This window comes from Entelurus aequoreus, linkage group LG15 (assembly GCF_033978785.1).
Source record: "Entelurus aequoreus isolate RoL-2023_Sb linkage group LG15, RoL_Eaeq_v1.1, whole genome shotgun sequence".
Classification (NCBI taxonomy): domain Eukaryota; kingdom Metazoa; phylum Chordata; class Actinopteri; order Syngnathiformes; family Syngnathidae; genus Entelurus; species Entelurus aequoreus.
In genome coordinates, this window is record NC_084745.1 from 17,186,027 (window position 1) to 17,201,026 (window position 15,000).

The 15,000-nt window shown below is 40.6% G+C and overlaps 1 protein-coding gene across 1 annotated transcript in view; it reads left to right on the forward strand.

The window, feature by feature from the left end:
- Positions 1 to 15,000, forward strand: part of LOC133630551 (collagen alpha-1(XV) chain-like) — a 57,523-nt gene that overhangs the window by 38,618 nt on the left and 3,905 nt on the right. Inside the window, exons 3-5 of the mRNA XM_062022166.1 lie at positions 14,151 to 14,398; positions 14,472 to 14,642; positions 14,740 to 14,871. Of these exons, the coding sequence (XP_061878150.1) occupies positions 14,151 to 14,398; positions 14,472 to 14,642; positions 14,740 to 14,871 (551 nt within the window). The remainder of the gene's footprint in view (positions 1 to 14,150; positions 14,399 to 14,471; positions 14,643 to 14,739; positions 14,872 to 15,000) is intronic.

The window sequence follows — 15,000 nt, forward strand, 5'->3', positions numbered from 1 at the left end:
TCTCACGTTCCTCATCCACAAATCTTTCATCCTCGCTCAAATTAATGGGGTAATCGTCGCTTTCTCGGTCCGAATCGCTCTCGCTGCTGGTGTAAACAATGGGGAAATGTGAGGAGCCTTTCAACCTGCGACGTCACGCTACTTCCGGTACAGGCAAGGCTTTTTTTTATCAGCGACCAAAAGTTGCAAACTTTATCGTCAATGTTCTCTACTAAATCCTTTCAGCAAAAATATGGCAATATCGCGAAATGATCAAGTATGACACATAGAATGGATCTGCTATCCCCGTTTAAATAAAAAAAAAAAATTTCAGTAGGCCTTTAAAGGATACATAAATCATGAGACATTACACATTACAAGCTTACGACAAGCACAGACCATGGACAAAAAAAACCTAGTGAATAATCTAATTGTGCGTGCATGTGTGATTGTTTTTCAACCAGTGCAATTTTAAATGTTAATAGGCGTCACAGTTTCTGACATGGCCATCTCTCGCTATAAGCTAATGCTAGCAAGTAAGACCAGATGTTTGGGCGTTTTTTACGGTGTTCCCTGTGACATTTGGTACGACAATAAATGGCGGGGATGCTTGTAACTTACATTTTTGCTCGTAACTTGGAGCATTACATTTAGCTGAGAGAGAGCTCTTATCTCAAAACACCAGCACTGTATTGACATTTTTATTGGACGCAAATAAGTCGCTCGGAGGAGTGAAAACATCAATGTTTGCATGTCTCTGCAAACATGTCACGGAGTTTGGAAGATCCATGTCTTGTGGTTTTCACTGAGGATGACACAGTAAGCGCTTGGTCGCTTTACAGCGGTGGGAATACTGAGTCATCTTTTGGACGCGGGTCCAACAGGGACAACTTTGCATGTGCAGAAAGTTCATTTGAGCGCCACAAAACTTCTGCACTTTGGATGTTTTTCGTTGCTAGAATTGATGATGTCATCTCTATACTGCTTGCAGCCACTAGGGGGAATAGTCACATGATGATTGCTATGCTATGCTATGCTGTGATGTACTTATCAGCATATGTAATAAGTGAGACAAATACATAAATTATTGTATGTTTTATGAGAATAAAAGATGGAATTGGATTTATTCCATCTCCTATGTCGGGGGTCGGCAACCCGCGGCTCTAGAGCCGCATGCGGCTCTTTAGCGCCGCCCTAGTGGCTCTCTGGAGATTTTTCAAAAATGTATGAAGAATGGAAAAAGATGAGGGGAAAAATGTATTTTTTTGTTTTAGTATGGTTTCTGTAGGAGGACAAACATGACACAAACCTCCCTAATTGTTATAAATCACACTGTTTATACTAAATATGCTTCACTGATTCGAGTATTTGGCGAGCGCCGTTTTTTCGTACTTATTTTGGCGGTCCTTGAACTCACCGTATAGTTTGTTTACATGTATAAATTTCTCCGACTTTCTAGGACGTGTTTTATGCCACTTTTTCTGTCTCATTTTGTCCACCACACTTTTAACGTCGTGCGTGAGTGCACAAAGGTGAGTTTTGTTGATGTTATTGACTTGTGTGGAGTGCTAATCAGACATATTTGGTCACTGCGTGACTGCAAGCTAATCGATGCTAACATGCTATTTAGGCTAGCGATGTGTACATATTGCATCATTATGCCTCATTTGTAGCTATATTTGAGCTCATTTAGTTTCCTTTAAGTCATCTTAATTAAAGTTATATCTCATGACACATGTAATATGGCTTTTAATTTTTTGCGGCTCCAGACAGATTTTTTTTTGTATTTTTGGTCCAATATGGCTCTTTCAACATTTTGGGTTGCCGACCCCTGTCCTATGTGAATTACTAATGCCTTAAACTTCCACATTTGCCTTGACTGCTGTGGAATTTCCCTACAAACACTTTTTTTCGTGTTGCAGATTAATTTCCCTTCAAGCCAACAGGGTCAGCTATTTTTTTTTTTTGCATGTTCGATTCCCAGTGCAGCATGAAGTCATCATGTGAGCTGAGTTTGCTGGGAACACGATCACCGCGTCACACTTGGCGCCCGACCCTGGGCGGTTATCGGCCAAGGCTAATGAAGTCGCGCCTATGCAAAGTTGCACGATTGTCGTTTCTCTTCGCCACCCCGCTCTTATTAGTATGCGAGAAGCTGTCATGTTAATAGCAACCAAATGTTGTGATCTCACCGCCGTCAAGCATTGATCTGCATGAGCGCACAGAATGGGGTGAAAACAGATATGTTTTATATATTGGAGAGGTGATATTGTGTTACATGTCACCTTCATTTTAGTATTATACACTTCTTTTTTATATGCAGTGAAATACTCAATATAATGAATGAAATGGAGCCCATTGCCTCTTTAAACTAACAAGTGGAAGTGCATTAAATATAATTCTACTAGGATCCAGATGTGGCTCGTTAGTGTTGCGCTAGTGGCTCCAAGAAGCTTTTTGATGAAAAATGTAAAAAGATGGGGGAAAAATGTATTTTTTGTTTTAATATGGTTTCTGGAGGAGGAAAAACATGACACAAACCTTCCTAATTGTTAGAAATCCAAGGGTTTATATTAAATATGCGTCACTGATGAGAGTATTTGGCGAGCGCCGTTTTGTCCTACTTATTTTGGCGGTCCTTGAACTCACCGTAGTTTGTTTACATGTACAACTTTAATTTTGTGCACCAAACGTTTTATGCTGTGCGTGAATGCACAAAGGTGAGCTTTGTTGATGTTACTGACTTGTGTGGAGTGCTTATCAGGCATATTTGGTCAGTGCATGACTGCAAGCTAATCGATGCTAACATGCTATTTAGGCTGGCTGTATGTACATATTGCATCATTAAGCCTCGTTTGTAGGTATATTTGAGCTCATTCAATTTCCTTTCCCTTTGTCCTCTGTGTATTTAATTTATATTTGCTTGTCTCATGAAACATAATCTGTGTGTAAATACCGGCTGCATGACAGATAGTTATTTCTGTGCTGTTCCAGACCACAGCAAACGTTACCCAGCTTGGAAAGATTCTAATAAATCCACTAGAAGAAGACAGCCTGCAGTTTCCTTTAACTTGGACACAAACATTTGGGGCGGTATAGCTCGGTTGGTAGAGTGGCCGTGCCAGCAACTTGAGGGTTCCAGGTTCGATCCCCGCTCCGCCATTCTAGTCACTGCCGTTGTGTCCTTGGGCAAGACACTTTACCCACCTGCTCCCAGTGCCACCCACACTGGTTTAAATGTAACTTAGATTTTGGGTTTCACTATGTAAACGTGCTTTGAGACACTAGAGAAAGGCGCTATATAAATATAATTCACTTCACTTCACTTCACATTTATACCTTTGGCCATTCTAAGACAGTAATTTCCAGGAGTTATCTCACCCTCCGAGAAGCCTCCATTTTATGAATGTATTTCAATGTTGTACAAATGTGTAGAATAAATTCTACATTTCAACATTTATGTCAACAAAGATTTGCATCAGCCTGCGACACATAGTCATTTTGATAGTAGGCTAATATAGACACTTACATCATGTATTGCCTTCATTATAACACTTATAAAAGGCGTTCAATTTTTTGCGGCTCCAGACAAATTGTTTTTGTTGTATTTTTGGTCCAATACGGCTCTTTCAACATTTAGGGTTGCCGAGCCCTGCACTAGCCTCTAATGATCCAATCTTGATTGGTTTCTTGGCTTAAGTGTCCATTCTTAGCAATTAAGAAAACAGTCTTTTAATCAAAACAACATGTTTTTTTATTGTGGTTGTAGTTTGCAGTGGTGTGCAGCATCGTGCTGAAAATGTATGAGGGGTGTCCCGTTCTGATGTTGATATCGAATATCAGTCCGATACCAGCAACAACAAGAACAACAAGTATGCGACGACATCGGCTTGCATCCGAAATCTCAGATCCAAGCAGTCCTGCAGCGTGTTTACGTGTGCAAAACCTCTAAATGTCCTCCAGTAAACACACTAGGTTATTTTTTCTTGTATTTTAGTCAAGTCATATACAAAAGATAAACATGGTAGACTATAGGCTACTCGGAGCGAGCAGCTCCACAACAGCTAAGCACACAAGCTAGACATACTGTAATACAACATTTTTTGCCGTCTAAAACAGCACATTTGTTAATATAAACAAATATTAAATAATTATAGTTGCATATTACTTACACATACAAAGTCTCCTATAGGCAGAAGCGTATTAGAAAGGATCCAGTAACAAATGTGTCCACATCATTCAAATTATGAAGTCATTAGCTCAATTTAATGAAGTATTGTGGCCATAAAATGTCACAAAAAACAATTACCACTCTATTTCTACTTAAAGACAGCATACATCCACTCCAGACAATTAATAATAAATAGGTTAGTGTTTTGTCATACCTACCATTGTTTTCTGAAGCAGCATGGTGACAGTGATTAGTGCTTGTGCCTCACAGCAAGAAGGTGCAGGGTTAAATCCCCGGGCTCAGGGTCTTTCTGTGTGGAGTTTGCATGTTCTCCACGTGACTGCCTGGGTTCCCTCCGGGTACTCCGGCTTCCTCCCACCTCCATTGGTCACCCTAAATTGGCCCCGGTGTGTGAATGTGAGTGTGAATGTTGTTTATCTGTGTTGGCCCTGCGATCATGGTGTTAGTATATTTCTAACACGCGTACAATTACAATATGACTCATCACGTTTCCAGTTTCTTATTAAAAAAGGAGTAGTGTGAGTAGCAGAGTTTATATAATCCTACCCCTTTTCGTTTTATAGTAATCTCTAACACAACAGTGAATAAACAAATGCATGCAAAAGTAAAGAAATGAGTAAGGAAATAAATATTCAGTACATAAATAAACAATGAGTACATTTCTCATGAATAAATAACCAATTACGTTTTGATTCACATAATGGGATTATCTCACTATCTCACTGATGAGATCCAACATTTGAATATTACAAAAGTAGTTTTATAATGCCCACTTTTATGCCATGTACACATTTTTTTTTAAAGGTGTCTCTAATATTTTGTTCACAACCCCAGAAACAACCAGAAATGCATTAAAGCTGCACTATGTAATTTCACATTTTAGAAAATTGCATTGCATCATTTATTTGACCTAATATGGATCATATTTACCATGAATTGTTTTACGTGGACCCCGACTTAAACAAGTTGAAAAACGTATTCGAGTGTTACCATTTAGTGATCAATTGTACGGAATATGTACTGTACTGTGCAATCTACTAATAAACGTTTCAATCAATCAATCAATCAAAAAAAAAACTAGCCTCTCTTATAGGGGAACGTTTTTGGTACACAGCACGCTTTCAATGGCCCTCGACATGTTCTAAAAAATGATCATTGTCGTATCAGGGATTGTCAAACTGTGGCTCTATCTAGTGGTACGCCAAAGAATCACTTAATTAAATATTCAAACACAATGTTGCTGTTCAAACGGTGTGTAATGTTACAGTGGCCCAAAATATTAAATATACTTGTTAAAGGCCTACTAAAATGAATTTTTTTTATTTAAACGGGGATAGCAGATCCATTCTATGTGTCATACTTGATCATTTCGCGATATTGCCATATTTTTGCTGAAAGGATTTAGTAGAGAACATCGACGATAAAGTTCGCAACTTTTGGTCGCTGATAAAAAAAGCCTTGCCTGTACCGGAAGTAGCGTGACGTCGCAGGTTGAAAGGCTCCTCACATTTCCCCATTGTTTACACCAGCAGCGAGAGCGATTCGGACCGAGAAAGCGACAATTACCCCATTAATTTGAGCCAGGATGAAAGATTTGTGGATGAGGAACGTGAGAGTGAAGGACTAGAGTGCAGTGCAGGACGTATCTTTTTTCGCTCTGACCGTAACTTAGGTACAAGCTGGCTCATTGGATTCCACACTTTCTCCTTTTTCTATTGTGGATTACGGATTTGTATTTTAAACCACCTCGGATACTAAATCCTCTTGAAAATGAGAGTCGAGAACGCGAAATGGACATTCACAGTGACTTTTATCTCCACGACAATACATCGGCGAAGCACTTTAGCTACGGAGCTAACGTGATAGCATCGGGCTCAAATGCAGATAGAAACAAAATAAATAAATCCCTGACTGGAAGGATAGATAGAAGATCAACAATACTATTAAACCATGGACATGTAAATACACGGTTAATAATTTCCAGCTTGGCGAAGATTAACATTGCTGTTGCTAACGACGCCATTGAAGCTAACTTAGCAACGGAACCTTACAGAGCTATTATAAAAACATTAGCTATCCACCTACGCCAGCCAGCCCTCATCTGCTCATCAACACCCGTGCTCCCCTGCGTTCCAGCGATCGACGGAAGGACGAAGGACTTCACCCGATCATCCGTGCGGTCGGCGGCTAGCGTCGGCTAGCACGTCTGCTATCCAAGTCAAAGTCCTCCTTGTTGTGTTGCTGCAGCCAGCCGCTAATACACAGATCCCACCTACAGCTTTCTTCTTTGCAGTCTTCATTGTTCATTAAACAAATTGCAAAAGATTCACCAACACAGATGTCCAGAATACTGTGGAATTTTGAGATGAAAACAGAGCTTTTTTGTATTGGATTCAATGGGGTACCAATACTTCCGTTTCAACCATTGACGTCACGCGCATTGGTCATCATACATAGACGTTTTCAACCGGAAGTTTAGCGGGAAATGTAAAATTGCACTTTATAAGTTAACCCAGCTGTATTGGCATGTGTTGCAATGTTAAGATTTCATCATTGATATATAAACTATCAGACTGCGTGGTCGGTAGTAGTGGGTTTCAGTAGCCCTTTAAGCTCTTTGTAGCGTTTAGACCGGCAAAAAAAATCAGATCTGTGTCACTTGATGGCAAAAAAATCTTATTTGGCGTGCAGTGTAAATGGGGCCTTTGATTTCTTGAAGGCAGCGGGACTCCTCACTTGTGTCAACAGTCTCATCAGACATACCGTAACAGAGGCCATGTGTACGTTCTTCCGCAAAAACGCTGAAATATGCGTTTTTAAACATTCACTTTTATGTCAAAATATCACTTCCCTGTGTTTTAATGAAATATCAATATAAATGTGATCCAAACAAAATGTGTTGAACGCTTGCCTCGGCTGCAGGTACTCGTTCCTCTTGCCTTGTGGTGAAATGTCCATTTCCGCTGGCGACTGCATCTTTCCGGCGCACACGGGTGACGTATCTCGCCCAAAACTGACGAAAATAATCACATTCAGCTCGCATTGTGTTTGAAAAGATCAGATTCCAATCGGATTCAGGACCACCTCCTGAATTTGAGGCCAAAAGATCAGATTTGAAGCACTTTAGAGCGTTTCTACTGGCAACAAAAAATCAGATCTGTGTCACTTGAGGGCAAAAAAATCCGATTTGGTGTGCAGTGTGAGTGGGGCCTAAATATGACACTAAGTCATATATCTTAGCATATTTTGACCCACACCTTATGGATTTCATTGCCATGCATCAGAGCTGTCACCTTATTTAGCAGCTCAAAGCATCCACGTGTTCAACAACTGCACTGCAAAAAGTCAGTGGTCAAAAACAAGGGAAAAAAAGGTACACAAATTAGGGGTATTTTATTTGATCTAAGCAAAATTATCTGCCAATAGAACAAGAAAATTAGGCTTGTCAAGGCTTTCCAAAACAAGTAAAATTAGCTAAACTCAATGAACTCAAAAATACCTTAAAATAAGTATATTCTCACTAATAACAAGTGCACTTTTCTTGGTAGAAAAAAAAAAGAGACCTCTTTGCTCAATATGTTGAAAAATATTCTTAAATTAAGTAAATGCTAGTGCCATTATCTTGACATAATGATATGCGCTCGGCATTACATTGCTTGGAACCAGCAAACTTATACAAAAAACAAATTTATTGTTCTTAATGGAAAGGCAACAAGGCAACCGCTTGTTACTCTCGGGGTCTCCTAGGCAAATCATATTGTCTAAAAATGCATTTTTCCATCGACAACATGACATCATCGCGCCAAGTGCGTGCTCTTTCAGTCAATTAGTGCGCATATATACAGCCTGCACCCCAGGCAAAAAAAAATTTAATTGTAATTTTGAAGAATTTACCTGAATGTGCATGAACTATTTCTGTTCAAAATAGTTAGAAATGTCACAGGTTAAATGTTTAAATATTAACTGCCAGTTTACTGTACTGTGCCAACTGTACTACAATATGAGTACGTATTTTCTATTGTTTAATTGAAAATGAAACAGCAAAGTTCATTTGGCTGTCATCTGTTTTAATTATGAGACACAATTGTGTCATGCTTGAAGTAAGAAATTATTACTATAAAAAAGTAGTTTTATACTAGTGAGTGTTGATGACACAGCTTTGCAACAGGTGATGTTCTAGTTTCAAGCATGTTTTACTCAATATAGGTCATCAAATCGCAGCAACAAGCTGTAATATCTTACTGAGATCATTTAGGATCAAAACCCTTAAAACAAGTAAAACACTCTAACATAAAATCTGCTTAGTGAGAAGAATTATCTTATCAGACAGAAAATAAGCAAATATCACCCTTATTTGAGATATTTCATCTTACTTAGATTTCGGTTTTTGCAGTGTGGTTGATTTGGACACAACCTGCAAAAACCCTGTGCCTTTTTTTTGTAGAGCCAGAACTGTTGGACTCTCTCACCGGGCCTGAGCCCAATCATGTAAACAGTGGTTACCATGGAAACACCAGAAGCATCCTTATGTAGGAATATTGTGGTGTAATACAGTACAAGCAGGGTGTGTTGCAGTACACGGTGGTCCAGGAAAAAAACAAAGGGGAGTTCCCTGCAGCTTGGATCTCCCTTTTTCCCCTTGTTGCCACGCAGGTGTTACAAGGAGAGCCAGACAGGAATGACGTGAGGTTTCTCTTTGCATCCTCGCTAAAAAAAAAACTGCACTTGCAGCGATGCTTCCTCTGGAGTTCCTCGAGAAACGTGAACACAGTACAGTACAGTGCGGGTCTTTGTATGCGTCCAGCTGTTTAGTCAGAACATTCGCTGATGTCACTTGCTGGGAAGAGCTGTGGGAATGCTGGCCCAAGAACCTTACCAGGGCCTGTCTCCAGGAACTCCCGTTCCAGGCCTGTAGAGAAGCACCTATTTGAACATTTCCTCTATAAAGCGACGGTCGTGTTCTTTAACGAGGGGTTCCGGTCCACTTAAGACATGTGGCAGAAGTGCGCCTCACTTCCGATCTTCAGGAGCTGCCTTTGTGCTGCACGAGTATATTAGTGTGGGCTTTAATGCCTTCCAGATGCTTCTGCGAGGCGCCACCGCCACTAGGGGTGCTGCTCGCCAGGGTTGTCCCGCTAAGCAGAAGCAGCTGACTACGAGGAGCGTGCACGGTTTGTTTGTCGTGCGCGGCAGGCTGCCGGTTTCCACATGGATTATTTATGGGACGTGTCCCACATGTTGTCAGACTTATGGCAATCATGGAAATAAAGCAAGCCAAGCAGAAATTAATGTGGAAAAAGATGCGACAAAGCCCGATCTGACTTGGAAAACACAATGCAGGGTAATATTATGCACTTTTACACCAGTCCAATGCAAGAGTTGAATAAAAAAAAATGATAACACATGTTTAAAGTCTCAACAATATGGTTGTTGTGGTGGTGCTGGATTGCAACTGCAGCACTTCAGACTGTTATACTGCTTAGAGCAGGGGTGTCCAAACTTTTTCCACTGAGGGCCGCACATTGAAAAATCAAAGCTAGCAGTGGCCATTTTGATATTTTTTATTTTAAAAACCAATACAATATATGTATAAAAACTATACATTTAGGCTTCCACTCAGGCTTGATCCCGGGGACCCCAAAGGATTTTGGTCCAAAAAATAAAAAAAATGTGTCATTATTTTTAAATCTCTAGATCAACATTAGGTCTGTCAATATAACATTTTTAAAAGATTTAAATTGTATGTTCTTTTTGTCAAAGAAAACCCTTTTTTTTAATGAAAAAAACACAAAATATGCAATATTTTCACCCAATAAAATTTTTAAGTGGGATATTTGAGATTATATAATAATTGGAGCCTTAAAAAGGTCAATAACTCATAACACCATTGATTTGAATTCATTATTATTTTTTGAGCAATGACGCTTAAAAACTAATCACACTAAAATTGTACGGGATCCAAAAGGGTCCTACTCATAAAGTGTTAAAAAATAAATGATAATTTTGGGTTTTTTTACTGTTTACTTTTAACATAATAATCTCGAGATCAACTTCAGATCTGTCAATTATAAGTTTTATGGTTGTTTATGTTTTTTGTTTGTTCGTTTTAGGCCCCTTTTTTAAAAAAACAGCTCGTTTTTTTACATGGCACACAAAATATGCAACATTTTCCCCAAAAAATATCTCAAAATATTTAATGTGACGTAATTGGAGCCTTGAATAGGTCAATAATTCATAATGACATTGATTTTGATTCATTATTATTTTTTAAAGAAAGAAACCGCCTACATGGCAGCTTTGTGTGATTAGAGTAAACATTGCTACATTTTCTTGTTACATTTCACCTGTTTGCTCTTTAAATACCACTTTTAATGTTTTTTATTTTTTTCCAATCGTATTTTTAAAATGTGCCGTGGGGCCGTTAAAAAAAGACCTGCGGGCCGCAAATGGCCCCCGGGCCGCACTTTGGACACCCCTGGCTTAGAGGAAGTCACAATAGTAAGAACACAGGCCAGTATATTGTTAATATCAGTGGCGGGCAGTGCGTTTCTCACCAAGGCCTTCAGTGATGTCCTACTTAGTCCGACTTCACCTCTCAAAATACTGTAATTTAATGTCACCACATGGACACGGCTGGAGATACTATACAGAAATACACTTGCACACTACTGAGCATTGAACCCCCTCAACAGTGTACAAAAGGGTCTATTTTTCGGCGCATTTAACATTCAATAAACCCGCTTCAGCAATTAAGACATATCTTACGTGGTACTGTCACAATTAAAAGAATTGTATAAAACAAATGAAACATGAAAAAATAAAGAAATCCAATATTTGAAATCACAATTTGTAGAACCCATCCGACGCCGTATAAGCCAGTGGTACCGCTCGTAGTCCTATGATTCACGTGAATGTGGCGTGAAACCGGCATTGCTTGGCTTTGTCTGTCCACAGCAGATTACTAAGTGTAAGACAAACACTTTATCTTCCTGGTTATTGTACCGCTGAGTTTTCTGTGGCTTTCTATGGCTCGTATGGTTCCGGTGCCACTTCCTGTTTTCGCAACTTGTGATTGGATACTCACTTGGGACTCCCAAGTGAGTATCCAATCACAGCGTAAGGCCAGCTAGGATAGGATAGGATAGGATAGGACTTTATTGTCATTGCACAAGTACAACGAAACTATGTTTTCAGCACAAACCATACTTGCCAACCCTCCCGATTTTCCCGGGAGACTCCTGAATTTCAGTGCCCCTCCCGAAAATCTCCCGGCGCAACCATTCTCCCGAATTTCTCCCGATTTCCACCCGGACAATGATATTGGGGGTGTGCCTTAAAGGCACTGGCTTTAGCGTCCTCTACAACCTGTCGTCACGTTCGCTTTTCCTCCATTTAAACATCGTGCCGACCCAGTCACATAATATATGCGGTTTTTACACACACATGAGTGACTGCAAGGCATACTTGATCAACAGCCATACAGGTCACACTGAGGGTGGCCGTATAAACAACTTTAATACTGTTACAAACATGCGCCACACTGTGAACCCACACCAAACAAGAATGACAAACACATTCAACAGAACAAATACCCAGAATCCCTTGCAGCACTATTTCTTCTGGGACGCTACAATATACACCCCCGCTACCACCAAACCCCGCCCCCAAATCGTAGATTAGGATGTTTGTTTTCCGCGAGCAGACAATACAATGACTTGTCTGTTCTATTCGTCCATGCTGGCTGCTCTCATATTCAATTAAATGTTCTTTTTCAGCAAGCTTCTCCATGATGTGATCCATCTTGCGATTCAGTTCAGAAATCGCCACAGTCTGTGATCCCACAGCCCGGCCCAAACCTTCCATTGTGACGAACAGCCTTTGGGCTCTTTGAGTGGCTGCCATCGTCTTACGAATTTGACGATACACCAGAGCAATGCCCAGCCCAAGCAGCAGGTGCCTCGCGATCATGGTTCCAAATAGGTAGATGTCTTCTACGTCCTCGATGAAAAGGACTGAGAGGCACATGATTCTCCATTTATCCCAGGAATCTCTCACGTACCCCGCAGCAATGGTTCCATCAGGGCAGCCAGGCTCCCCCGAACCTCTTTTCCTCGTCGAGAAGATTTTGTCAATTGTGAAGTGAAGTGAAGTGAATTATATTTATATAGCACTTTTCTCTAGTGACTCAAAGCGCTTTACATAGTGAAACCCAATATCTAAGTTACATTTAAACCAGTGTGAGTGGCACTGGGAGCAGGTGGGTAAAGTGTCTTGCCCATGGACACAACGGCAGTGACTAGGATGGCGGAAGCGGGGATCGAACCTGGAACCCTCAAGTTGCTGGCACGGCCGCTCTACCAACCGAGCTATACCGCCCTGATATTGCGTCGAGAGTCCAGCTGATCATTTCCATGTCTGATGTTTAGATTTGAGGACAGCGAAAAAAAGAGTTCAGACAAGACAAAAACAAAGACAGCAAGCTGGGAGAAAAAGGGAGCGGAAAAAAATGCGACCGCCCTCACCAGAGGCAAGACAGAAAAGCTAGAAGGCCTTACTGACAGCAACTTGTGATCTGATTGGCTATCGCAATTGTCTATCACCTGTATGTGTCTGTTCACTTACAGTGCAAAGACGCCCGCATTGTTGATTCTGAAGGCCCCGGGCAGATTTGGTACAGCATGGCAACATAAGCTCGCTGAATTCTGATTGGATACCAACTCTAAACTAAAAACAACAGCATTGGAAGGAGCATCATTTTAGATATTTAGAGAAAGTAAATTAAAAATTACTTTCATCTTTAATTATGATCATGATTTCTGGTTATGTTAGGCCCACAACTGGTTAATATGATAGGAGGTGTGACGTTTGTGAACGAATCGAGTCTTTCGAACGGCTCTTTTAAGTGAAAGATGAAAGCCAATTCCAAGTATTGAGCCATTTGTTTGGGAGCCATTTTTCATGTACGTACAAAGTTAACGTTGGTAACTGCCCACTTGGCATCAGGGGGCCACCCGACTGGCAACTGGACTAGAAAATGAGTCATAGTTAAAGGAAATCTAGCAGTATTTGGATTAACTTTTTGTTTAACAAAAAATATGTATTTTTTTCATATAAAAACATATATGTATATTTCAATAATTACTTTTTAATTGTATTTTTTTATTTATTTTATGTGTGTGTTTATTTTGTTTCTGGATTTACTTTCCGGGTTCATTATTCTAAAGCAGGGGTGTCTAACTTTTTAGCTGAGGGGCCACATGGAGGAAAATCTTTTCCCAGGTTGGCCCAGAATGGTAAAATCATGGCATAATAACTTAAAAATAAAGTCAAGATTGTTTTCTTTGTGTAAAAATAGAAAAAAATAAAGTTGTACGTTCCAAGGGGGAATTGTTTAGGGGTACACACACAAGGTATCATTTTGTATTCACATTTTTATTATGTTCTATTTTTTGTTGTAGTTTTATTGATACTTTTTACATCCGATAATGCATTTAATTTTTACTTATTGTTTGTGTATATTTTTCTATCTTGTTAAAAAGCTCCAAATTTTTTTAGGTTAAGGAAAATTCTAACTAGTGAAAAGCATGAAAATATGGCATCGCCTTATAAAGTGTGTACAATTAAAACACAACAAAAAATGTAATTATAGCCAATATTTCAGAATAAGTCCCACCAATAGAGTAATATTCGTCCTAATTAAAATATTCTAATTTATCTTATTGCACAGTACAACTGATAATAGTGATTGTTTCTCTGAATAAAAATGTTTTTAAAAATAATATTACGAGCTAATCTTCCGAACGGCTCTTTGAAAGGAACGGCTCCTCGAGGTCCGGCTCCCTTCAAAAAGCCATAACTCCCATCTCCAGAAACTGAGCATTATTATTTTGAAAATGCATTCTTATTAATGCAGGTATTTAATTGGTGAATTTATTGGCCCCCTCTGACCCGTTTTGTCTTCTTGATGCTCTGGTTCCAGACCAAGGCTCTCAGGGAGAATTGAACCTGACCGAGCTGATCGGCGTCCCCCTCCCGCCTTTCGTGTCCTTCGTCACGGGCATGCACGGCTACCCCGCCTACAGCTTTGAAACGGACGCCAACGTGGGCCGCCTCACCAGGTCGTTCATCCCCGACCCCTTCTACTACGACTTTGCCATCACCGTCACGGCCAAGCCCACCACGAGGCGAGGCGGCGTCCTCTTCGCCATCACGGACGCTTCCCAAAAAGTAACCTGTGTCTTCCTCCCGCTGCCGTCTGGTTTGCCACCCGACTGACTTCTCCCTGATTCTCGTCTTACAGGTGGTACAGTTGGGCGTGGCGCTGTCCGAGGTGGAGGACGGTTCTCAGAGGGTGATCTTCTATTACTCTGACCCCGCCACAGGAGGCAAGACGCAGGAAGCAGCTTCCTTCAAGATGGGGGACATGACGGGAAGGTGGGCCAGGTTCACCATTACGGTGCAAGGCGCAGAGGTGGGTCTGACCACGCTAAGCAGTACAGTTTGGTGGACTGCCTGGTGGAAACGTGTCACCTGCAAACGTGACTTTTCCTGATGTTTTCCTGCCTCAGGTGCGGCTCTTCATGGACTGCGAGGAGTACCACCGCGTCGCCTTCACCAGGAGCCCCCAGCCTCTGACCTTCGAGACCAGCTCGGGCATCTTTATAGGGAAAGCCGGAGGTACCGACCTGCCCAGCTTTGTGGTGAGTCTAGATTCTAGTCTAATAATTGTGATGTTTCTAGCGCCCCCTATTGGTTGTTAGTATACAGGTAATACAGACATCAAATTTTATAATCAATACACAAATAGTCAATGACTTATGAGCAACTAT